Genomic DNA, 27,183 nt, shown 5'->3' with positions numbered 1-27,183 from the left:
GTGTCCATCTAAGGTTAGGCAAACACTGTCTTTACACAACTTTTCCCAGTCTATCCCCACACGTCTGGGACCCTCTTTGATGAGTTTCAGCTAAATCTTATGACCTTATGTGAAGCACTTGTGTTAAGTCCAATAATTACTAAGCCTCAGGCCTCAACCTTTTGCCAACCTTATTAGGGTTGCCAACTCTCCAGAATTGTCCTGAAGTCTCCAGGAATCAAAGATTAATCTTTAATTAAAAAGTATGTCATGTGATGAAACCTCCAGGAATATGTCTAATCAAAATTGTCAACCCTAAATCTTATCTTTATACTATTTACTATTTTATGTGTTTCTCTACTTGTATTTTAACTATATGTAAATCACTTATAAGTACTAACAGTATTATTGTCACTGATATATAAATTAATCTTGCCTCATAATCTCCATAGGATCAGGGTCACTAGTCAAGCCTGGTGAGTTTGTGCAGCTTCTCCCTACCCTCAACAGAGGGCTGTAGTTAAAAGCCACAATACAGCCCTCAATGTATCTGTAGCAATAGATAATTAATTAGGACTCAGTACATAAAACCAATGAGAAAAACACAATGGATGTAAATATGAAAGTATCCATCAAATATCTCTTGGCATAAAAACAATGGGGGTAAAATATTAGGATAAGATATTCTGCATTTTTTTTACAAATGTACTGATAATTACAGAATCTGAATTCAACTTCAAATATCTGTATGACAGAAGTAATACAGAACCACATTTTTGTAAAACTGTGAAGTATTAAATCCCAGTTGGCAGCAGTTTTTTCACTGTTATAAGCAGTGATTAACTATGCATCATATGAAATTTGAGTTGTTTCCTCTCAGCTATTTGAAATCACCCTGGGACCCATTACAGATGAAGTGCCAACAAGATTTTTCTCCTGTTTAATGTACCATCCATCACAGATCACAGTACATGTTGTTTTATTATTAAGTACTGTTCCAAAACTAATTGAGAAACTCAATTATCAACATCTTAATGAAAAAAGGTCACAAAACGTTGTATGAGGTTCTGTTAAAAGAAATACCCCTTGCTTCTTATCTAAGCACGTATGTCTCCAAAGTTCCTGTTTTGTAGAAGTTTTATTAATTGCAAATGTTGTTTGTTAGAGGAAAACCATGACTGAAGCTGTAAAACAAAGAGAATAGTTGTGACTTTAATCCTTTGAATAAGGCTTTGTTTCCCATTGACTAAAAACTTCCTAAAGGAAGTGGAGTTGGGAGAATCCAGGAAGGATTTGGATTTGCCAGATCCAGTTCCTACTCAAATTTGGATGCAAAGCCTTTGTTATTCATTTTACAGAAGTTTGTGAATTTTTCTGATAAATTACAAACTATATACTTGCCAAAATTTGAAAGTTAAAAAAAATACCTTAGATTTCTCTCTATGCCTCTCTCTCTCTCTCACATACACACACTCTGTACTCTTTTTTTTTTTTTAATCAAATACTATTTGAAGTTTTCTTTTACAGATGCTGCAGGGAGAATTTATGTTTGTATTTGTTTGGTTGCTTTTAATTACTTGTAGGAGCACTCAGGCACTGAGCTGATGAGGGCCATATAAGTATACTATCTAGATAGATGAATTTTGGGAGAAAAATACAAATGCAACTTTTTACCCCATTGAAACACGTTCTGCAATATGCAAAATAGGAGAAACACTTTAAAATCCCTTTCCTTGACAAACAGTAATTGCACACTAAAAAGTGCACTAGTTGGCAATAAAGTTGAGCTCTCTGAGGCCTTTCCGAGCCACCCCAATTTTTGTTCTTTCACAAATACATTTTAATTCTGTACATGAGTTCAAAAACTTTCAAGATATGATTAGCTAAAATCATAGTCTCTTTGTAGTCAGAGCATACATTGGGGTTGCATTCTTGAAAAGGTCCATGGATACCGAACCAAAGTATACTGGGGAATTTTTCGCCTAAACAGTGTACCTTTTTATGACAGGTTATACACTACACGTTTTACACATAAAACATTGAATAAAGGAATGTAGAACCCTACTAACACCGTTTGAACACAGAACATTTTAATTCAGTAAATACAGTACAAAACAGTGTAAATACAGTACAAAACAGTGTAAATTACACTAAACTTAGGTAGGGGTGGGTTTTCTGGGGCTGGCTTTTTCATGGCTGGCTTTTTGGTTGCGGAAGTCTTAAAAAAAGGTTTTATCAACGTTTGCTCTCCTGCATGAATCTGTGAATGATCGAGCTCCCTGTAGCAAGCCACTGCATCATTGATAGCCCTGGAGACTTTGCAGACCGTTCATGAAAAGGATCACCGCTCTGTATGATTGCCATCATCTCATCCAGCAATCCAAAGAAACGGGAGAGGTTCTTTGTTGTCAGACTCCTGACTTCCTGCCCTATGTCATTGTCATCATCATCCTTGCTTTCTTTGGATATCCTTTGTTAGTCCAGCTCAATCAATTCCTCATTTGTCAGTTGCTCAGTATGAGACTCCAAGAATTCCTGTACATCCTCCTCCTCCACCTCCTCGAAGCTGACATCCTTCACGAACTTGACAATTTCTTGCTCGAGAGCAGGAACAGCATCAAATCCCATGAAGCTGTGGACAGCATTTGGCCATGTACGGCGCCAAATGTCATTCATACATTGCGAAGTGACCTCTTCCCACGACATATCAATGTTTTCCACGCTGTTCAAGATGTTGTAGGACTTCCAAAACTCCTTTACGCTAGGCTTTCCTTCACCTGCAGTCTCCTTAATCCGCATGGAGAATGTCCTTTCTAGGTAATAAGCCTTGAATGTGGCCAGCGGATGCAAGTACAGTACTGCACTGTACAATAGGGAAACGTGTTCCAATTCACGTCAGTCCCGATCCGTGCAAAAGACGGATATGTGGATCAGGAACAACATAAACTGGAACACGTTCCCTTACTGATGAGTGATGGATATCCAAAAGAGCTGATAAGGGGAGATGTATACTGGGAACCCCTATATCACAAATCAGATGACTTTTTGATTTTTGATCCTAAACGGATTTAAAATCAAATGCCTAAGCTCCTTCCCCAAACCACATTTTATATTTAACTCTCCATTTCTGATTAATTAAAGTGCATGTTGGGAGATTCAAGGGTATCTGATACAGTTTTATAGATTGTTACATAGACAGGGATTGCTCATGTGAGGTGCTAAGCACCCTCAACTCATCCTGACTTCAATGGGCTATGTGACTGCTCCACATCTTGCTGGATCAAACTCTTAAGTACAATCAGCACTGTATTTAATAGTTTTTGTGATATTGATATCAACATGAGCATTAGGCCAGCCTCCCACATAGACCATAATTATGCCTCCTAATACTGGGGAAAGGGAACACAATGTAAAGGGGAGGACGCATGATTGTGCCATGTGTCTCCTCTGGGAGAAACTTCCAGCCTCACCTCCCTGGGCCAGGGCAGCCAATCCCTCCGGCTCCTGGGGGGATGAGACCACAGGAGTGGGAAGCATGTGCTTCTGGGCCCGGCTGGGGCCAGCTTCAGCCCTGGCTGAACAGAGGCCAGGGAACCTGCTTCTGGCACCTTCCTATCCTGCGCCCAGCCCGGGGCCTGCCATGCTCTTCCCACCCCAAGAGTTACCTGCCAATGGGGTGGGAGCTCTGTCCTTCTCCTGGTGTGCCTCCCGCCGGCAAGTTCAGCCCCTGGCTCACTCAGCCCCTGTCCCCTCAGCTGTATGAGAAGCGGCTCCATCCTGCTCTGTGCCTTGGGCACAGCTGCCAGGGGCAGGGGTCCAACATGCCGCACTGCACAGAGCAGTGACCCGGAGCAGTCAGCGTGAAAAGTGGCTGGTCCTGCCCCTTCCACTCCCCACAGGGGCCAAGCATGCCAGGGGACAGGTGCAGCAGGAGAAGGATAGAGCCCCTCTCCCTCCCCCCTTGGCAGGCCAAGCAGAAATCTGGTGGGGCACTTGACCTATGCTATGCATCACCTACGCGCTAAGGATGCAAATGCTAGTATTTTAAATATCAAGAATATCAACATCTAAACACTAGCATTTATGGCTAAAGATCAACTCTGTCTGTAATACTGAATGCTGACTTTAAAAACTGAAGTCTATTAAATAAACGTTAAACCTTTCCATAGGGACACAGAGACATATAAATGAGGGATGTACCTTTAGCACCACGGAAATGCAATGGAGTCAATGAAAAGAATGTTGGTAGGACAGAACTGTAAAATGGTTAAATGTCTGCCAGAAAAACCAAACCAAACCTGGGCCTGTCTTTTCTAAACAGAGCAACTGGGAATTCTACATTGCACTTCTAATCATAACACTTGCTAACTATCTTTCTTTTCAGACAGAGAAGCTAGTTTTAATTTAAACCCCAAACTGCTGATCAGGTCTCATCTTGGCTTTGTGGTTAATTATGTGACTGAGGCATAAATTATTTAGCACTAACACATGGTCTGTCATGTCTTGTTACTTAAGTGTAATATGCCTTTCATCCATGTATACTCAAGAGGACCATCTGATTGGCTGCTGGTGATGTTATCCCCATTTGGTAATCCCCAGTGAATCCACAGGGAATAGCCAGCCCATTCTAGGCAGAGTTCCTAGCGCCTTTTTTACAGGTCTGTGCCTAATAACAGGTTTATTCCTACTCATCACTCTTGGGTTCACTGCAGGTGAATTAAATGGTTTTCAATAAAATTGCCTCAATGAATGTCAACCATTTTTCATAACAGAAGGTGCAGCAGATGAGCTATTGTTTACCTTTAAACAATGCCCCTTCTACTCTTCAGCAAGCTTGACCTGAATTTTGTGCCAAGGGGTCTGGACTCTGCAGCACTCTGGGGCAACTGCTTGGAAATCCTACAGCAGCTTTAAATACACATAAAATTGAGTTTTGTATTTAATCAAATATAAGAATGAATACAATTAGTACAGTTGTCATATTTTAATTTATTATTTTTTTATTTTCAGTGTGCTGCCTAATTCTGTACTGAAAATGCACTTCTGTATTGCATGGGGAAGATGAGATTTTTGGAAAGTTGGAGATCATGACACATGGGGAGGTATGAGATGTGGTTTGGTCTGTGGGAAAGGCACATTAGATAGATGTTTTTTGTAAATGGACCAGCAATGAAACAGTTAATGCTGCTCTTTAAACTCCCACCTTTAGGATTCAGAGTTACTATCCTGTTTAATAGGGTAGTTCACTTAGAGCTATTGCTTCAAGGTGTTTGCAGACATAGGCAAATCATCACTGCATCAGTTTGCATTTGGAAGGTTCTGTAACAAAAACATTTTTTTTTTAAATGAAAAAGCCAATTCTGCAGCAAATTCAGTGGTAGTGGAATTCCAGAGAGCAATGAGCCTTTCCAGTATAGCAGCAAATGCACCTTTTATCTAGTGGTGAGGCACAGGATTTGCATTTGTTGTCATTAAGTGCAGCAGTAAGAACTAGGAAAGAGAAATCTGACACCTCTTGAAAGCCTAATTTTTTTGATGCTCTTATATTACTGTTAAATAATAATACAACTATCAATATGCTATCTAAACTTACTTTCCTCTGTGTGCTGGAGAGGTATCACAAAGACTCTCAAACTACGTTCCCTCTAAGTTGCACGTCTGTGCAGCAGACTAAGGGCTGTGGCCGGGGGAGATGTGCCTCTGCCCTGGCAGAACTGCCGTGGCTGGTGGAGAGACGCCTCTTCCCTGGCATAGGAACTGCCGTGGCTGGGAAGAGGCACTTCTCCCCCGGCCCGATGCGGCGAGAGAGGGCTGGGGGGTGTCCTCTCTCCCTGCTGCAGCCTACACCCCAAACCCCTCATTCCCAACCCCACCCCAGAGCCTGCACCCCCAGCCGGAGCCCTCACACCCAATCCTCTACCCCAACCCTGAGCCCCCTCCCACACTCTGAACCCCTCAGCCCCACCCCTGCCAAACATCACCTGCATATTGGTGCCCATAACAAAATTCATTCCGCACGTGGATGTTCCACTGAATGCATCCGAGGAAGTGAGCTGTAGCTCACGAAAGCTTATGCTCAAATAAATTGGTTAGTCTCTAAGGTGCCACAAGTACTCCTTTTCTTTTTGCGAATACAGACTAACACGGCTGCTACTCTGAAACCTGTAAAAAATTAGAGGGAACATTGCTCTCAAACTGGATTTTAGAGACAAGATGGGTGAGGTAATCTCTTTTATTAGACCATCTTCTGTTGGTGAGAGAGACAAGCTTTCAAGCTCTTCTTCAGGTCTTAGAACGTGTGGTAACTGCTTATGCTAAAAGGAGTACTTGTGGCACCTTAGAGACTAACCAATTTATTTGAGCATAAGCTTTCGTGAGCTACAGCTCACTTCATCGGATGCATTCAGTGGAAAATACAGTGAGGAGATTTATATACACACAGAACATGAAAAAATGGGTGTTTATCATGCACACTGTAAGGAGAGTGATCACTTAAGATGGGCTATTACCAGCAGGAGAGTGGGGGGGGGGAGGGAGAAAACCCTTTGTAGTGATAATCAAGGTGGGCCATTTCCAGCAGTTAACAAGAATGTCTGAGGAATGGGGGGGGGGGGAGGAATAAACAAGGGGAAATAGTTTTACTTTGTGTAATGACTCAGCCACTCCCAGTCTTTATTTAAGCCTAAATTAATTGTATCCAGTTTGCAAATTAATTCCAATTCAGCAGTCTCTCAATGGAGTCTGTTTTTGAAGTCTTTTTGTTGAAGAATTGCCACTTTTAGGTCAGAAATTGAGTGACCAGAGAGATTGAAGTGTTCTCTGACTGGTTTACGAATGTTATAATTCTTGACATCTGATTTGTGTCCATTTATTCTTTTACGTAGAGACTGTCCAGTCTGACCAATGTACATGGCAGAGGGGCATTGCTGGCACATGATGGCATATATCACATTGGTAGATATGCAGGTGAACGAGCCTCTGATAGTGTGGCTGATGTGATTAGGCCCTATGATGGTGTCCCCTGAATAGATATGTGGACACAGTTGGCAACAGGCTTTGTTGCAAGGATAGGTTCCTGGGTTAGTGGTTCTGTTGTGTGGTGTGTGGTTGCTGGTGAGTATTTGCTTCAGGTTGGGGGGCTGTCTGTAGGCAAGGACTGGCCTGTCTCCCAAGATTTCTGAGAGCGATGGGTCGTCCTTCAGGATAGGTTGTAGATCCTTGATGATGCGTTGGAGAGGTTTTAGTTGGGGGCTGAAGGTGACGGCTAGTGGCGTTCTGTTATTTTCTTTGTTGGGCCTGTCCTGTACTAGGTGACTTCTGGGTACTCTTCTGGCTCTGTCAATCTTAAGTGATCACTCTCCCTATAGTGTGCATGATAAACACCCATTTTTTCATGTTCTGTGTGTATATAAATCTCCTCACTGTATTTTCCATTGAATACATCCGATGAAGTGAGCTGTAGCTCATGAAAGCTTATGCTCAAATAAATTGGTTAGTCTCTAAGGTGCCACAAGTACTCCTTTTCTTTTTGCGAATACAGACTAACACGGCTGCTACTCCGAAACCTGCTTATGCTAAACAATGTTTCCTCTTGCATTTAGCTATGACGCTGAGTACCTTTCCCAGACCTGAAGAGGACAGTGTAGCTTGAAAGCTTGGCTCTTTCACCAACAGAAATTGCTCCAGTAAAAGATCTGACCCCACCCACCGTATCTTTCCAATATCCTGGAACCAACAGGGCTACAGCAACACTGCATATAAAGCAGATTTTGTGCCTTTTGCTGATGCCTTCCAACTGCATGCTGCAATTCAGGGGGCAAGGAAGAGGTTTTGTCTTGCGTGATGTGAGTCCATGGCTGCTACAGTGCATAGCTCTATGAGATGGAGCTAGAAGGGGAAATTACCACAGGGACTCGAGCAGGCCTGGAAGCTGGACTAGAGCCAGCACAGAATACTACACAGCAGGGCAGGGAGTGGGGAACACCAGTCACACAGCAAGAGATTTGTGAGGCCAAACGCAGACACTCGAAACTCCAATTTAAGCTGGACTCTAGCGCTAACCAGCCCCCCCTCCTCCCCAGTCTTGGGGGGCAGGGGAGGAGAAGCAGCCACGGCACCAAGCAGCTGGGCACAACCTCCCCTTCTGGCATCAGCTGGGCGCTGGCACCTGCACAGGCGGAAGCACCTGGGTTTGCCTCAGCGCGTGCTATTCCCCAGGGACCGGGCACACAGGCGGGGGCTGAGGAGCGGGGCTGGACACCCAGAGCCAGGCCGCCTGCGGGGAGCGCAGACTGGCGGTGGCGACCCGCTGGACAAGGCCCCAGCTCGTGCCGGGGGCGGGTGCTTCCCAGTCTCCCCGGGGGCGGGGAGGAGCCTGAGCGAGAGGAGATGCCATTGGGGGGACGGGGGAAAAGGAACGCTGCGAGCAGGCTGGCCACTTCTCGCGAGAGAACGGACCTCTCTGCGTGTCTGCCTAGGCGGGCACGGCCACTGATAGATGTTCTCCCGTTGCCGACAGCCGCTCTCGCGAGCGTTGCGCGCCCGGAAGCTGTGCGGCCACGCGGCAGAGCGGACTGAGTAGTGTGTGCGGCTAGAGCCGAGGAGTTGGGGGAGGGAGCGGGTTCGCCACGTCCTGTACGGGAGCCGCCGAGGGGCAGACGCTGCTGCAGGAACCGGCCAGATGCCCAGCGCCGCCCGCAAGAGCCAGGAGCGCGACCGAGCTAGCATGGAGCCGCCGCCTGCCGATGTGGGTCCGGGCGGTGTGAGGGAGAAAGCACCGGGACCGGGTGGAGGGGTGTGTGGGCTGCCGCGAGGGACGGGCGGGCCTTCGGGGGGTGAGGCCCTGGGGGAGGGGAGGCAGGTGTCCCTAAGGTTCCCCCCCCCCAGGGCAGGGCAGAGGGAGGCAGTGCCCACACCACGGGAGATGGCTTCGTGCTCGCCTCCCGCTCCCCCGGGCTCCCAGAGGACCTATGCCCAGCCTCGGGAGTTGGCTCCTCCCCCCTCTCCCAAAGGGGGCAGCTGCACCTCTGTGTGGCGATCTCTGTGCTTATGCGGCCCCTCTCAGTCTCGTGTCTGAGCCCCCAAGAAACTAATGGCGTTTTATCCTTCGTGGGGTTGTGTCGTGGGTGTGTGCGCGACCGGGGTCCCCACACGAGCAATGAGAAACGCTCCAGTTATTCTCATGGGGCAGTCAGGTGCCAGATCAACACCTCAGCGTCACTGCGCCGAAATAGGAGTTACGGCCTGAGTATAACTGATGGCCTGGGAAGCGTCTGTGTCTTACACTTTGAGATCACAGGTCAAAGCTGAAAAAGTGGAAAACCGAAGTCTTTTTGCAGATAAAGAAAACATTACCTTAGGTTACGTGAGCTGTAGCTCACGAACGCTTATGCTCAAATAAATTGGTTAGTCTCTAAGGTGCCACAAGTACTCATTTTCTATCTACACTACAGCCGGATCGAGGCTCTGAGATCGATCCACCTGTGGTCGATTTAGGGGGTCTAGTGAAGACCGGCCAAACTGACAGCAGATCACTCTCCAGTTTACCCCTGTATTCTACACCCCCTCGCCCCCCCCACAAAAGTCGAAGTGAGAAAGTCTACTGTCAATGCCCCCGCCCCGGTGTAGACCCCACGGTAACACGACCTAAGATATGTCGACTCCAGCTACGTTATTCAGGAAGGTGGAGTTGTGTAGTGTAGGTCAACTTACTGCGGTAGAGTAGACATAGCCTTAGTAATGGCGTGTGGAACAAACATCAATAGCACGTGCCCAGGGAGCGGATTTGTTTAATTTTAAAATGTGAAAAATGAACCCTTCATAATTAATTCTGGGCAGAGATGGCTTCACTAAAAACAATAGAAACTGGTAAGCCTCTATTAGCTGCCAGTAAATGTACACAACTGCCAAAATATTCTAATAGAATAAGAAAAATGCCAAATCTGTTCACTTGTCAGGCACACAGCTGGGTAAATTGATGAACTTTACTTTGTTCACTGCAGACTTGGGCTCCAGGGGACTAAGAGGGAAAATGGATTCAAGGATTGGGATCGCTCCATTTATAATGCCCTGTTCCCGTGCATTTAATCTTGTAGCAGTTGTCAATGATACATCAGCTCGTCTTGGCTATCGTAGTAACACATAGAGAAGCTTATAGGGAATAATGCTATAATTATTTTAGATTACCCTGTTGTCCTGACATGGGCCAGTTGACTATGTAATTATTTTTTCCATGCTTTTGTATAGATTTCTTTGACAAAAATAATTTTTGTTTGTCCCTTCCAACACCTTTTAGGATTATGCTAAGGAGAGATATGGCGTGTTACCACTGATACAATCACAAGAGAAATCAGGTCAGTTACAAAAACAAAACAAACTTCTAAAACAATTTATACTATGTTGGATACTTGTGGTGCCAGTTTTGACCTAGAACGCTTCTTTGCTAGACTGTTTTTCTGTCTCCCTTGTCACTACTTGTCTCCCTATCTGTGTCCATTTATACTACTAGAGCACAGGTGTTTGAAAAAAAAATTAATTCTAATTGTTACTCCAGAATTATTGCTTTGAAATGTTTAAAGGCTCTGAAAGCATTTGCACTGATCTGCAAAGACAGATGATGAAATATTAGGCAATAAAATATGGATGTCACTTAGGCCAGATCTACACTTAAAATGTACGTCAACATAGCTACAATGCTCAGGGGTATGAAAAAATCCAGTCCCGAGTGCTGAAGCTATGCTGACCTAACCCTTGGTGTAGATGCAGCTAGGTTGATGGAAGAATGCTTCTGTCAACCTAGCTTCTATCACTCAGGGACATGGTGTTCCTACAGAAATAGAAAAACCCTTTCCATTACTGCAGGCTGCATCTGCTACAGCAGAGGTGGGCAGACTACGGCCCGTGGGTCACATCCGGCCCGCGGGACTGTCCTGCCCGGCCCTTGAGCTCCTGGCCCCTTCCCTGCTGTCCCCACTCCCCTGCAGCCACGCCGCCATGCAGGCAGTGCGGCTGGCTCCGGCCAGGTGGCGCGGCTGCCAGTCCTGCTGCTCTGAGCGGCATGGTAAGGGGGAAGGGAGTGTGTGTGTGTGGGGTTGGATAAGGGGCAGAGGTTCTGGAGGGGCAGTCAGTGGAATGTGGGGGGTTGGATGGGGGTGAGGTCCTGGGGGGCTGGTTAGGGGCGTGGGATCCTGAGAGGGGGCAGTCAGGGGACAAGGAGCAATGGGGTTGGATGGGTCGGGAGTCCCGCAGTCAGGGCGGGAAGGGCAGGCTGTTTGGGGAGGCACAGCCTTCCCTACCCAGCCCTCCATAGAGTTTTGCAACCCCGATGTGGCCCTTGGGCCAAAAAGTTTGCCCACCCCTGTGCTCCAGGGTTATGTTTGCAGAGCTACAGCACCATAGCTATGCTGCTATTGTCCCTGCAGTGTAGGCATGGCCTAATTTGTTAAAATGTTCATTCTTTAGCTGGGAAAGATCTACCGTTCCTCACGCTGCCTCTTCAGCTTGTTGGCAGTACTGGAAGTAGAGACAGACCTTTCAGTCACTGAAGCGACCTAAATGTCCCCTGAAGAACCAAGAGTTTTTGTCTTTGTCCCCCACTGCAGGCTTGACTCTTTCTCAGGATTAAAACAAAATTGCCATGTACAATGTTACCGTTCTAAAACTGATTTACTAAAATTTAAATTAGTTTAGCAAGTCCTAGGACATGGAAAAGCATTTGTTCCCTTGGTTTGGAGTAAGCACTCTGAGATATTGCAGCAGCTGTCAGCCATAAATACATATATAGTTACATGGCTACTCATCACAGTACATGAGCACCTAACAAACATGGATTTTTATCCTCGCTGTGAAATGGAGAAGTATTCACATTTTACAGATTCGGTTCTGAAGTACAAAGAGACTAAGTGACTTGCCCAAGGTGTCACAAAGTCTGTGACAGAATGAGGAATTGAACCCAGGTCTCCTGTGATCCAGCAGCTTAACCACTGGACTAGTCTCTGCTCATAGCCTTAGAAGCAAGAAACTATGGCAGAAAATAGTAAAATTAAAGGAAAAACCTGCCCCTTTTACACATCCTCCATTACTGGTGATTGCAGCTCTGCACAAACTATACCGGGCCACAGAAGGATAAGGAACTGACATGTCAAGATGTACTAACAAAGAAAATATGATAAGTGTTTATGGGCCAACCCCAGACTGTTCATCTAACCCTCCTCTCCATTCTTCAAGGGTTGCCCAAGGTGCTTTTCCCCCTATGCCCTTCTCCAAGAGGACACTGACTACCCCAGCAAGCAGATCTGGTGTTCCAGAACTTCTTGGTTTGGAGATTTGCACCACAGTGGAGTCCCAAGAACAGTTCCCTTCTGCTAGTTTCAGACCTTCCACCAAGCAGCCCTGTGGACCTCCTTATCTTGATAAAGCGCAGTACCTTTCTTTGCCTATCAGGGAGGACCCTGCCCCAGAGATCTCAAATCCAAAGAAACGCCACCAGAAATGCTGTGAAGGGGGAAAGTGCATCAGCTGTGGGAAATTCAATAGATTCTGCTTATTAGCAACCCCTTGGTTACTAGCAAAAAGTTGCCATTGTGCAGCAGTTGCCAATAAGAGAAGGAAGGTATGTGGAGCTGCAGCCAGGGAAAGAAGTGCTGGGATGTGCCTTCCCTGGCTGAAGGCCCTGCAAAACTGCCTGCGGATAGGGAACTGGAACCTGGATGCCCAGGTTTTCAGTGGGGGGGAGGGGTTGTGGGCAGGGTGGCAGCTGGGGAGCATGGATACTGGGGGCAGGTACACAAATCTAAGACCAAGGTAGATGCCACTTTCTCATTCTTAATTGAGTGTGTGGCAACATAGGAAAGGAGGCCTCTTACCAAAGGACTCCACTGACAGAAGAATGGTGTTATTGTTTAAAGGAAATTATGAGTTTGGTTTGTCCCTAACAGCATCAGCAATATCTACCCCAAGGTATCCTGTTTGGATTGACAGTCTTGGAGGAACTACCACTCAAGACAAGAGAGTCCATAATTTGGGTGCTTCCTTCTGGAAAAAGTTTATATTAACTGTTCTTCTCTGACGTCCATATGGACACACTCCCCTTCTCAACCAGAGTCATGAATTACAACATGCTATATGTAGGCACATGTGGATTTGCATGTGGAAAATCATCATAGAGTTCTCAACAGCTTCTAGAAATTGGGTAAAATTGTGGCAGCACGCTAACAGAAGCAAAGAAATTTAAAAAAAAGAAAAGAGACGATGACTGGACAGCACAGGAAGAAGTACAGACTGTTCTACAGAGAAACAGATTTTTCAGGGATCATAATAAAGCGTGACATAAGGGACAGATTGTCCTACATTACACAAGAAGAGATTGCAGGCCCATAAACCTAGATTTCCTATATGATCCTTCAGAGAGTGACAAGAGTTGCAAAACCATCAATTTCCAGGTGGATTAAATGATGTATATTGAAGACATACAAACCATGTAATAGGGTTTCTCTGTCATAAATTAGAGCAAACTCCTTAAGGTCAATAGCCATGTTCTTGCCCAAAAGAGTTTTACAGACCCGTCTGTAATTGGGCCATATGGTTATCAACCCATGCTTTGGCAGGAGAGTGCCCGGTGCTGTAGTTCTTCAATAGATGAGTTCAAGAAGGAAAAAAGAAAACTTCGTTTAGTTCGTCAAAATTAACACCCTCACCCCCAGAAATTCTCTTACTTTTAAAATCCCAGTCTGAGGATTTGTGGATTTTGCCTTACTGAAAAATAGGACATTTTCTCTATACTTAACTGAAAATGTTTTCTTCAAATTACAAGGTCCACAGAACCAACACGCCTGAGAAGAGTTGGGATTTATAAGGAGAAACAATATTAGTTTAAAAGAAAAACAGTGGAAAAGTACTTTCTTGTCTACATGTTCTGCTGCTCAGATCTTCTCACAAGTTCTTACAATTGTAGTTGCTGTACAATATTCTCCCTACAGTCTAACCATATAGTCACTTCCTTGCTAAAAGCTTTTGTACTTTAAAGAAAGTGGTGATCACTGTGTGTCGGAAGTTCACAGGATAAAAACATCTCATTGCCTCTCATTATGGATTAGTCTCGTCATACTGAGATCAAGTAGGATGTGTAATTGAATACTGTTGCTCATGCTATATATCCAGCACACTCCTCTTTGAATACTTGCTTTCTACTGTCTCTCATTTCACTTTTCCCTATGAAGTGCCTTTAGGTTGATGTCAAGAACCAAATAAATTGGCCATCTCCTCTTGAGGGGGTGGTGTTATCTTTAACCTTGACTTATCACTTTTAGGTGAAGTCCTTTCTTTTTGTCTGTATTATCCATTGGCTTCTAACTCCACACTAACTTCCCACTCCAACTTTAGCTTTTGAAACTGTCTTTTTGGCTTGTGTCTTTGGATGTTTGTGACTGGGATTTTTACTTAGCTCCCTTGACCCCAAACGTATTTTTTCCCCATATTGCATCTCTAAATTTGTTCCTTATATTGGAACATTGCTAGAATACATCCTTCTTTGATCCTCAGTCACTTCGCAACTTGTTTAATGAAATTGCTTCTCAAATTTAGTAGCATAAATTTTCAGAAGTGATTAGTGATTTTGAATACTTCAGTTTTTTAGTGCCCACGTTTTGAGACATCTTAGTTGAGAACCCAAAATCATTAGTCACTTGATAATTAGGCTGAAAGGTGCAGAATAATACAGCCAATTTATTCTCTCAGTCTAGGAAGCAGGACCATTATCATCCCACTATATTCATGGATTCCTGTTTTTCCCCAAATCTAAGTCAAAATTGTTGGGCTACTTCACACAACATTTTCATAGGTACTTCTCCCTACTACACTGATCTCAAACCCATCTCCTCCTTCAGTCATGGCCTGTTTGTAACTATAAATTCAGTCTCTCTTCTGCTAATGTTGGCAACCCTGCGGCTATCTGATGTTCTCACATCCCATTAAATCATGTCTTTAGAATCTTTCCTGTCTGCTTCAGGCTGTAATTGCTAATTAAACCCCAATTGACTCTCCCTCCTTTTAGCCCATTTCCCCTTGCTGTAACTACTTGCATCTTTACAGCTTTTGAGTTTCAGCTCCTTTTGCTCAACCTTCATAAGTCATCTGCCTTTTTTATTTATGCAGCACCATAGGAATATCAGAAGGCAGAGACCCTGCCTCGAGGAATCTACAATAGAAATTGGACAAACACCGATAAAGACAAAGATTTAGGGGAGGGAATGAAAGAGCTTGGTTTACAATAAAGATTGACTTGTACAGTTGATACAGCTTGTTTTATTGGTTAAATTTTTCCTTGTTTAGAATAAGGTGAGGCACAAGAGAAGCTGGAGTGGAGTTAGTGGATAATAGGTAATTTAATAGTGTGTTTTGAACAGCAGGTGAGGATTTTTGTCACCCTGAAAGGAAGTGGCTGTTTTGGGTGTAGTGCACAGTAAAGAAAAAAGGTATAGATGCACAAGTGGGAGGAAGAGACAGAAGGAACAATGAGGTGAAAAGAATGGGCACAACTTATGTAGTGAACAGGACAGTAGATAGAAATAAAGGTTGACGTGGGCAGAAGCAAAAATGGGTAGCACCTTGAAGGTGAGGACTTGGAGCTTGAGTTTGATCTGGGAAAAGACAGCCATTAAAGAGACCCCTGGGAGAGGGGACATAGTTGGAACAGCATGAAGGGAAGATTGTTTTAGCTGCAACTTGTTGGGTGCCTTGAAGAGAGATGAGGGTCAGGGTTACAGTCGTTCAAGGCAAGAACAAATCTTGGCATGAACAATCAGCATGTCAGCAGAGAGAGGACAGAAAGAGAAGCAACAAGCTAAAATTCATCCAACATTTCTACAAAAGTAGCTGTTTACTTCTGGAAAAATAGTTTTGTTTTATTATTCCTCTCTTTGGAGCTTCTTTTATTACCCTTTCTATGTAAGGTGAAATAGTTTAAAAAGAAATTTGAATTTTATAAAAATTCATAGCAAAATGTGAGTTGTCTGATGAAAGCTGGACCATTGTGTACAGTAAACTTTTAGAAATGTTAATTTAATGCAGATTGCTGGTCATGTCTAATGCATTAGAGATTCGTAAAAAGAGTGACACATCAGTCTGTCTTCGTTAGCCCCTTGAAAAAGTTGTAGCTTTGAAACATTGCAGTTTTAAATTAAGGTAATTCTAGTTCTGCCTAAATATCGAACTTTTAGAACTGCTGGAAACTAGAGGTTGTACTATTTGCATATTTGCAATAGCAGTGCTGAAATTTGAAGATAGGGAGCTGTTGTCGGATCACCCTTTCCAGTTGGGTAGATTTTTTTGTTTGAGTCTTCTGCGTACTTCCATTTTGTAGCTTTTTGTTTCTAGTGTCTATTATTTGCAAAGGAATGACTAGCTCTTTTCTATTTGGAGGAGTAGTGCTAATTGCAAATCAACTATGAATGTGTTGCTAACAGAATTTTGGGTGAAATGATGGATGTATTACCCAGAACTATCTTAATGTACTCACGTCGTTGTCAAAAAGAAAAAAGAATTTTCCAAACCAAAAACTAAATTCCCAGAAATTAAATCCCAAACCAATAGAGAATAATACCATTGCAGGGCAAGATTTGAAAGGTATTCAAAGGCAGAAAGGAGTTCAGAATGGCAGACAGTAACCTGGAGTGAGCAAGCGTTGGGAGAGTTTTGATGGAAAGGGAAGCTCAGAGTAGGTGTGATCGGGTTTCTAGTCAGGGAAATTAAATTTGGTATTTGGAAAAGGTGGATCCCACTGAATGGAGAAGCCTAGAAGCAGGGATGGAGCTCTGTGTTACCTTAGATTGCCGGTGTTACATATCTCTTGTAAAGAAAAACTATTATTCCTTTTAATGAGTAGTGGTTTTAAGCACATATCAACTATGAATGATTAGATGTTGTTGCTAGAATTTGTGGGTTATGAAATGTTACTTATACTGTAACTGAACATTAGATACTGTTTAAAAATAAAAGTGAGTGCTCAATATTATTCAGAAAAATTACAGACAAGAAATTAGGAAGAAGTGCAATTGAGGAGACAGGTAGAAATAAATCTACTCTCATGGAGTTACCGTATTAACTGTTAGCAGCAGTGTGAAATGTCAGTTGTCTGGTAAATTAATCCCTTTAACTGTGGACTTATTTTACAAATATTTTCTCCAGTACTTTAATATGCTACTTTATGGGCCATATTCTGCCCTTGACTGGCCACACATAATTCCCATTTATAGGAATTTAAAAAATAAATAAATGTGGTCTTTAGATTTTTGAGATGCACAGAAGCATGTAGTAAGTGAAGTTCTCATTCTTAACTGACTTTCCATTCTTCATTCCAAATTAGTGATGTCTTAAAACTTAAAAGCAATATTCATTGCTTTCAAAATTGCACTTTAATCAAGACACTTAAACCACTGTCTTTATGAATGTCCTTTGTATCGTTAGACCACGTTAGTGAATACATTATGAAGTCTAGTGTAGACAGTGCACTGTATAGCACTTAGTAAGCTGGTAAAGCCTAGGAGGAACTTGGACTTTTATAATGTTAGTTAGCATATGTTTGCTAACGTGATCTAACACCACATCTTTATATCCTAATCTAGACGAAGCCTTAATTTTCAGAATGACTTTTGGTTTTCTAGTGTCACTTCCTTCATTCTTGGAATTTTTTCCTTTCTATTTCCCAGTCTCCATTTGGCTATAGTTAATATAACATGGCACTTCAGCACCAGCCCAAAGATGGTATACAAATTTCTAGGCGTGGAGGTTATGTCTGCACAGCCTATGGGAGTGAGCTCGGGTTGGCTAGCACTGTAAGAATAGCTGTATATTCAGTGCTTTGAATGTGTGGTTTGTGCTGACGCTCCGGCTCTGAAGCCCACCCCTTCCTTAGGCTCAAGAGCCTGAGCTGCAACTTCAAAGTGCTGTCTATACAGCTATTTTTACAGTGCAAGCATTAGCCATGCTAGCTCAAGTCTGTCAGCCTAGGCTTGGAGGCTCACTCCCATGGGCTGTGTAGACATACCTTTAAAAATCCAGCCTCTTTGGATACTTAAGCAGCTAAAGATGCAGAAACATGTCTAGTGGGGATTTCGAAAGGACCAAGAGACTAACTCCCAAAGTATAATGTGGGAATTCTGACTCAAAGCAATCATTGTCAGACTTGTAAAAGACTGTCTGTTACACAGAGATTGCACTTTCAAAGCATAAGCCCTGTTCTTCCACAGCACCCTGGACCTATTTTTAAAGTTATTTAGGCCCTCTGTGTCAGTATGGAGTTATATAAGTTTGGGTTTGCTCATGTAGAATTTTTTATGGATCCATAGCTCTGTAGTGTTTCTGGTTCATGCTTTTTTGCAGGTACACCTACCTGCAAAATGATTTGCCTCTTATAAGGCTTTATGTCTCCAAAGGGCTGTAAATGCATTAATTAATTAACAGAGTTTAGAAACTGATGTCCAGCATGACTTTCTACCTACACCACTTCTAATCTCTAAACTCATTTAGACCTTGTCCCCAGTGACAATTACAAGTCAACCTATAAACTAGCCTGAACCAGCTTAAAGCTAGTTGATCAAAACAATTCATAGCATGTTGCAAATGGGATTGTGGTGTTTTTAATGCTTTTTAAACCCAGTATGCTGTAAATAATTAGTAATGGTTTTGGTTTTATCATACAAAGATGTAGAAGTGCTGTAGAGAAGTACAGTGTTTAGAATGCAATGACAAACAATATTTATATTAAGATAAACATACCAAAATAACTTTCATTTGATACAGATCGAGTTTTGGTTCGAATAAATGACTTGACAGTGGAGAAAGCTGATGAAGTGGTTTGGGTTCGTGGCAGGATTCATACAAGCAGAGCTAAAGGTGAGATGCATTCAAGTTTTTTCTTGTTTTGTTATTACAATAAACTGAGTATTTTGTATTTTCCTTACAATGCGTCCTTCACCAGAGAGAAGCAACATTATAAAACTTCCACTACTTATGTGTGTGTCACAAGAAAATATCAGTTTGCTTCCAGAATTTCACTATCCTTTTTCAAAACAATTACTGGCATTTATTTCACAATTAAATTTTAGTTATCGTAAAAACAATACAAATTAGAGTATTGGAGCTGCCATCTTGCTGCCCTGTGTGATAATTTGAGACAGTAGCAGTCTCTCCATCTCCCCCTCCCCATCCCTCTGTATAATCTTTGGGAGAAGAGAGACTCTGAGGTTGTTCTTTGTTAAACTGGAATCTGTGTTGAAATAACACATTTTGTGAATGTAGCATTGCTTTTACTAAGTTTACTTCATAGGCAAAAGGTATCCAAGAGTTTTAAAAAAAGACAATCTTAGTCATTCTATTTTAGTTGAACTTTAGAGGTTTGTTTTAAAGCATACTTTCACGGCTACATAAACATTCAGATTTCTAAGTAAAACTGAATCACATTCCAAATCGCTGGACAGACCAAAATCACTCTGCAAGCTGAATAATTAACTTGTGGCTTAGTTTTTGTTGCTATCTTGTCCTGTAAAGAAAACAAAACCATTTTAGTTTGATTACCAAAAAACTTCAAATTAAACAAAAAAAGCACCTTTCTCAACTGAGAGACAGGGAAGGTCCTCTATAGGTCCTGAGGACTGTGGGCTGTTACACAAGGCTGACAGCCATTTTTCTTCACTGGAACTAGAAGTTCTCCCTTGAGATCTGTTTGCAATGTGCAAGCTGAAATAGACTTTGGCCTTTCAGGTTACATCAGACACTGACAACTGTTGGGCCGATTTCAGCTGTTTTTGTCTATTCTGTTGACAGTTGATGGTCCTCCCCAGATTTCGGGAGAAAAGAACATAAAGAAAATGGTCCTCAGAAATTACACATGATAGTAATCTGAGAACAGGAAAAAATGCAGAAGGCAAAGAGGGGAGAAGAGTTCAGTCCAAGAAATTCCCTGAGAAACCAGTTTAGTTAATCTTTCTGTGGAGATAAAAAAAAAAAAGAGAGAGAGAGAAAATGGGAGAGAGAGCTTGTTCTTGTTCTATTGTTTTCCAATAGAAAATCTCTCTTGCTTTGTCAGATTCCTACCCTCAGATCAGAAAATAACCTTAAGACAATTAGACTCTCTTTATATAATTTTTAAAAGTTTTAATTTGTTCTCATTTAAAAACGTTAAATTTAGGGAGATCTGTCTTGAGTTCTGTAATTGTACTCCTGAGTGCCTTCTGCAACAAAAAATTGAAATTTCTGCGCACAATATTTTAAAATTCTGCAAGTTTTATTTGTCAATAAATAAATGCAGAGGCTTCAGCATGGCAATGGGGAAGGGCTGCATGCAGGTGGGAGATCACCTTGCAGCCTCCCCACCCCCTGGACATGGACTCAGTGGTGAGGCTGCACACAACCCTGATACAGCACAAGGCCTGGGCCTGCCCCATAACATCTGGGGTTCTGCGCCAGGTGTATCAGGTGTGGGGCAGGCAGGCTCAACCAGGGAGGATCCAAGTGTGGAGGGGCCCGGTGTGGAGGGATCCAGGTGTGGGGTGAGAGGGTTCTGTGCAGGACAGTCTGGGTGCAGACAGCTCAGTGCTGGGTCTAGGTGTGGGAGGCTCGGTAGAGGGGTTCCTGGTGCAGGAGCAATGGAACTCTATAGGGGCTTCTAGGTGAAAGTGGTTGGGGTTCAGCGGAGGGGTCTGGGTGGAGGTCTCAGAGGGGGATCTGGGTGCTGGGGGAGTGGGGCTTGGTGGGGTGGGGGTCCGGCTGCAGCTAATTGGAGTCAGTGGCATGGGGGGGTCAGGATGTGGGGGATCAGGGTGGTGCAAGAGGCTGGGATGGGGGGTTTGAGTCCAGGGAGCTCAGTGGGGGGTGGTTTGGGTGCAAGGAGGGGTCTGGTGGCAGGGGGTCTGTGTGCAGGGGGCTCCAGATGCAGGGGTTGAGGTTCAGTGCAGTGGGGTTCGGGTATGGAGGGTGAGGGTGGTTCTGGATGTACAGGGTGAGGCTTGGCGTGGGTATCTGGGTATGGGAGGTCGGGATGCATGGGGGTTGGGCAGATAGGGGAGCAGTTCCCTGTACAGTGACCCCCTCACCCCCGCAGCTGAGGAGTGATGGGGGCAGGAAGCAGGAGAGGATGCTGAGCTTCCTTCAGTTGGGGGAGGTTTCTGGGGTGGGTCTGACACAGCCCCAGCCACTCCTTGCAGGGGAAGAGGAAAGTCCCGCCCTCTCCAGCCCAGCTGGGACTAGTGGCTGATTCTCGCTCCAGGTAGGAGCCACTGGCTGGGGTGTCCCCAGCCCTGCAGTGATTTACCTCTCTGCCAGCTGCTCCAGGTGCCTGAAACAATGTACCTGTGCAGCCAGTGTGTGGTGCATGACTGCTCTTGCAGCTTCCCTTTGCTTCCCTGCAGAAAAATGACTTTCTGACAGGAAAGCAAAGAAATCTGCGGGGGACATGAATTCTGTGCATGCACAATGGTGCAGAATTTTCCTAGGAGTAGTAATTGGTTTTGCCACAGACTTCTTGCGCAGGAGTTATTTAGCCTCTCAGTATGTAGATTTTTACATATAGGACACTGGGATACTGCCTATCTCAAAAAACATGTATTGAGGGTGACCTCATGATTTGTGCACCACTGTGAGCTCCTCAGACAGAAGACATTATATATGTAAGTTATTATTCTTTATTAAAATTTTATTCACAGGATAGATACTGCATAGGCAATGACTTTACAAAGGGGAGGGTAAATTCAGATTGCTGGTAGGATTTACAAACATTAAGCCCCAAAGTACCAATGTGAGATAGAGGGCTGCTCTTATTATCGTTATTTATTATTATTACCAACGTTTAATCCAAAAGTTAAAAATAGGAGTCCTCAGAGAACTTTTGATCAGTGTGTAGGTGTGCATCTTAATGAGGTGTTAACTGGGCAATTAGCTAATTTAAATTGGAAACACAAAGGAGGTTTTGTGGGCAAGGAGAATGCAAATACAGAGTTCTGTAATATGAAATAAAAAGGGTCAAACTCTATTCTTGTGTATTTCAGTCTATTACGATGATTCAAGACTTTCTTTAATATATGCATGGTGGTACTTTGTTCAAGAGTGCATGTCTAACTCCCCAGTATATGTAGAATTGGTTGTTTGTTCTTTCCCTTCCTTCACCTTTTACCTCAGGCAAGATCATTGTTGGCTAGATGAAAAGAGAATGCTTCTTGGCAGGACTGTCACACAAGCAGGAATTGCCAGTAGGGTTTTTACCAGGAAGTGCTCTCAATGTTGGAGCTTAATCTTCTCTTCCTCTTCCCCTTGGATCTGAAATGGTAACAATTTATTGACTTACAAGGCATGCTGTGAGGCTCATTCATTTACCTAGGCTTTTGGAGAAGAGGGAGGATTATGAGAAGAGCTAGCTTTTGTCAGTAAAGTGTAATATGAGACCTTCTCATTCTTATGGGGGCGTTATTCCTACCATGTCGCAAAGCAGGAGAATGTTACAATAAATAGCTTAATTTTTTCTCTGAAGCTTGGGTTTGATACTTATATAAGTGACAATTCCTCTATCCAGCCCTGTTTTGTTGTTTTGACAACTGAATGTCTTGGAGGAATGGCTTCAGAAACCACATCCTTCACGTCGTAAGGAATCATCCATGTGGCTTGATGGAAATGAGGTGAAATGCCAAGGATGTGTGAAGAACAGAGGTGTTTGGGGGAGTCTGTGAGCTGTTCTAAAAATCAAGTGCTCAGGCCTTCTTCTGAGCCTCACTTTGAAGCCATCTTAAAGCTGTAAGAGCTACCAGTGGCACAGAATATCAGGCAAATCAAGTGTTTATACTTAAAATTTAAGTCAATATAGCTATGTCAGTCAGGGGTGTGAAAAACACATCCGTGACCATGATAACATTGCCACCTAACCCCCAGTGTAGATGTAGTATGTCAACATAGCTAACTTCGCTTAGGGATGTAGAGTTCTTATACTAACAGAAAAACCCATTCCATTGGTGTTGGCTGCATCTACATTATGGGGTTATGCCAACTTCGCTACACCGACATAACTGTCCCCTTAGTCCTGGGTCCTTAAAGTTGAAGAACACAAGTGAAAAGAAGAATAATTTATTATTTGTCTTTTTATATCCACAAATGAATACAATGTTACATTTAGAGTTGGTCAAATTTTTATAATCAAAAAGCTTTTTTAAAAAGAAAAATGGCTTTTCGAACAACGTGGAAATTGTCTGAAATTTTTCATCAAAACAAAATTAAAAATTGTCAGTTGCCAATTCTTTTGGTTCTGCTTCCCCCTTCCTTTTCTCATTTTTTTCCCCCAATGGAGAATGAGTAGGGTGGACATTAAACAAACAAAAATTCAGTTTTTTTAATAGAAAATATTTAAATTTTTTTTGCAGCCCTTGTTCTGTTTTGATAGATGCAGTAATTATATAGAAGCTTATAAGAAAATATGACACCTTAGAAGATTGAAACCAGATTTTTTGGAGCAGCTTATTGCAAGATTTTTTTTTCCGTGATACACTGATGGGGGCCTGAACATCTTACATGGGAAAAAGCTTAGATATTAAGGCCTTATTTTCACTAGGAAAAAAGATATGTTTTTAACATGTTTTAAAATCCTAGTGTAGACAGGGCAGGTAATAGGTTTTAGCTAGCTGAGGTAAATCCTAGGCTCTCCCCTCCTGCAACCAACTAACAAGTGTTCAAAATAAACCTTTTTCCTTGTGTAGGATCTCTTGCATTGGGCTTCCCTGTATTATTTTTTACCCATATTTTTAGTGAGGCTTTTTCTTGGCTATAACAGTATCCGATTTGAACACTGATGTTCTTATTGTGGGACAAACCTTATTTCGACATGTGAAAGTGATTGAATGTAGGTTGTTAAAGCTCTAAGTTTTAAGGAACATCAAAAGATTTTGATACATGAAAAGAACTATAAACCTAAATATTTTTCTTGCATCCTGGTGCTTTCCTTTTCCCTTTGTCTCATCTCAAAAGGCATCTAATCTTGAACTAGATATGATCACGGCTCCTCTTTGATATTTTGTTTCACATGGTTTAGTCCTTTGGAAGAAGTTCAGATTTTTCCTATTTTCTCTTAACTGTGCTGTTTTAATAATCCCCAGCATGAAATTTGTTTGATCACTTATCATTTGCATGATTAGAAATAGTTGATATGAGAAAAGAGAACATTTTGTGGAGTATAAGAACAAGCCAAACCAACATTACTTGTGACAAAAATTTTGGAATCATTTTGTAATGCAGCCTCCCATCAGTCTGTAGCAAACAACTTTTCACTTTTGATTTTAGTAAAACTGCTAAATTTTTGTTTCTAACTTGTGCAAATCAATGTCCTCCTATTTAGTTTGCCATCCTCTCCTCGAATATTTACTAGTATGATTACTATATATCCGTTCTGAACTGTGTGTTTTTCTTAAACCCGAAACCAACATTGCTCAATATCTGTTCTATCTGATCACCTTTCTTTGTTTGCAACTCCATATTGGTGTGTTCTTTTTTTACTAAAAATTAACACTTACAAAACACTGATATTTGATGGATGTGGGATAAGGATAATTTATCTGTGGAAGATTATCTTTGATAGATATATCACTGAAAAGAAGCAGATTTGTCTTTGTACTGTTAGTTTGCGGAGGCATATTTTATAAACAAAAACTACAGTACATTTACCTCTGCAGTGCTCTGTTTAACTGTAAAGCTGTGAAAACTTTAATTTACATCAGTCTCTTAATGTTGTTTGCTTAAGCTCATCCCTACATACCTACTTGTCTCCTTTGTTTTCGCCTCCCATCACTGAGGTATGGAATTTTTTTGTGATCTGTTTTCTGAAAATCTCAAGTACTTTGAGTAGAACTTCTGTGGTCAACCTAATAGGATAAAACGTCTTTAGTGTTCACATCATTGCGATGTTAACTTTTTAAGTACTGTTTGGTGCTCGTTTCATTTTCATATTAGCATTGTCTGCTTTGTTTCTTTCAAACAAAATGTGTATCAGATGCTGCATGTCAGAGCTACGTTATTGCAAATTAAATCTGCAGTTCTAATTCTGAAGTCCTTTTATGCATAATTTGAACTGAGAATATTGGAGTATGCAATGCAAATCAGATGTACCCACTTCAAATTGGTCTTCCCCTTCCCTTTATATGCTTTCTCTAGTTCCCCTTGTAAATAAAGTGTACCTTGATTGTGGGTTCTCCATTACGGAGGTGTCAGAATAGTGTATTCACCAGGTATCAGACTAGTCATGGGGATAAGTACCTGGTTGGAGATAGTTGAAACCATACAGGAAAGTAAGGTAGGTTCTGGACTATCATAAACAGTTAGGTGAAGGCACCACCAGTTAGCGGCTAAGAATCCAGACAGTTGAAACCTACGGTGGCGAAAGCAGAGGGACACCCGTAAGGGTTCCTATTGTTGATTAGCTGCCCTTAGGGATACAGCAAACCATAAAACCCCCTTACATATAGACAATGTGTTGATTTTAGTGTTCTGCAGTGTAGGTAACTAACGAACTGGACAATGATAATTTTTAGGGAAGCATCTGGCTTTTTGCAGGTGCACTCTTAACAATTTAATAGAAATATTGCTGTATCATTATGAATCAGAGCTGAGTATTAAAAGGGTGTTGACGCATCTTGTCAAATGATGTTAAAACAATGGAATGTATGTTATTAACGCTCTGTCTGAACAAAATGCAATTAAAATCATAAACTTTGCTTAAATTAAATTAAGTAAATGTTCATTTAAAGTGTGAAAAGAAATGCCAGGTTGTTGTAACTGTCAATTAAATAGGTTTGAGGTGGGGGGGTTCACCTCACTGAGTGAGAGAGACATATTTCAGAAATCAACAAACTGCATTGTTGTACTCTGTGAAAACGACTACCATTGTCTTGCTATCTATTCCCTAAATTACAGATTTAATAAATTGATCTTCTGGAATTTCCCTCAGGTTTTTAACTGTTTAGGTTCTTGTCCGCCTCCAGAATCAATATTGTTTCTCGTTTTGTGTGTGTGTGTACACGCTGATGTTTAGTCCCTATGATGTAAAATCAAGACTTTTTTGCTCTCCGTGATTGTCATAGCAAGTCTGTAGTGACCTAGATGCCTTTCACTTCATTTATTCTTTAATTTTGGCAGTAACTGAATAAATTTAGGATGAGGGGAGGGACAGAGAGACCGTTTGACTTATTCTAAAGTGATATAGATTAGAGAAAAGAAAAGGAGTACTTGTGGCACCTTAGAGACTAACCAATTTATTTGAGCATGAGCTTTCGTGAGCTACAGCTCACTTCATCGGATGCATAAACAGTATGCATCCGATGAAGTGAGCTGTAGCTCACGAAAGCTCATGCTCAAATAAATTGGTTAGTCTCTAAGGTGCCACAAGTACTCCTTTTCTTTTTGCGAATACAGACTAACACGGCTGTTACTCTGAAACCTGTCATAGATTAGAGAAGACTCCTGGTTTATCTGCAGTTCATGTAAAGTGAAACCTTGGGGAATAAAAGTGGGAGAAACTTCAGGAAAAGTAAAACTTATGAATAAACTTCTAGTATTTAAAAATAATTAAGATTTAGAAGCAGTGTCAAAAGACAGCTGCAACTGTAACAGTAGGGCCATTCTCACAAATAAATTGTTTGGAAAGTGTCAGAAAATTAAAAAGGGTAACTTTATCAAAGATCAGTGAATACTGATATGCTCTGTAGTTATTTATACAACCCCATTCTGACCTTGTGTTTTGTAGTTTTCAGTCCCAGCTTTCTATCTTGTATAAATATCAGTGATCTTATTCAAGTTGCTTTAAAAAAAGATTGTTATTTATAGAAAAAAAAATTTTTTTTTTCATCCATTAGAGATAAGATCATTCTGTCTTATCTGAAATTTCGGATGCACGTGCATATGTACCTTGTTTTGTTTGTGTTAAAACTCAAGCTTAATTTTAAAGTAGTAAAACATTTCTCATTCACAAAGATCCTGAGTAACTTGGCCTTAATACACCTGCATTTTTTTCTCCTTTTATTCAGGGAAGCAGTGTTTTTTAGTCCTACGTCAGCAGCAGTTTAATGTCCAGGCTCTTGTGGCTGTGGGAGACCATGCAAGCAAGCAGATGGTAAAGTTTGCTGCCAAGTAAGTAAGCAATTATATCCTGTTGTCAAAGTAAACAATGGTGGGAACCATGACTCC

The 27,183-nt window shown here is 42.2% G+C and overlaps 1 protein-coding gene across 1 annotated transcript in view; it reads left to right on the top strand.

Moving 5' to 3' along the window:
• The first annotated feature begins 8,466 nt into the window (after positions 1-8,466).
• Positions 8,467-27,183, top strand: part of DARS1 (aspartyl-tRNA synthetase 1) — a 72,777-nt gene continuing 54,060 nt past the window's right edge. The window contains exons 1-4 of the mRNA XM_077830008.1: positions 8,467-8,725; positions 10,274-10,331; positions 18,775-18,867; positions 27,024-27,126. Of these exons, the coding sequence (XP_077686134.1) occupies positions 8,660-8,725; positions 10,274-10,331; positions 18,775-18,867; positions 27,024-27,126 (320 nt within the window). The 5' untranslated portion in view covers positions 8,467-8,659. The remainder of the gene's footprint in view (positions 8,726-10,273; positions 10,332-18,774; positions 18,868-27,023; positions 27,127-27,183) is intronic.

This window comes from Eretmochelys imbricata, chromosome 11, assembly GCF_965152235.1.
Source record: "Eretmochelys imbricata isolate rEreImb1 chromosome 11, rEreImb1.hap1, whole genome shotgun sequence".
Lineage (NCBI taxonomy): Eukaryota > Metazoa > Chordata > Testudines > Cheloniidae > Eretmochelys > Eretmochelys imbricata.
Note: the sequence above shows the minus strand (reverse complement) of the source record. Positions and strands in the feature narration are given on the sequence as shown.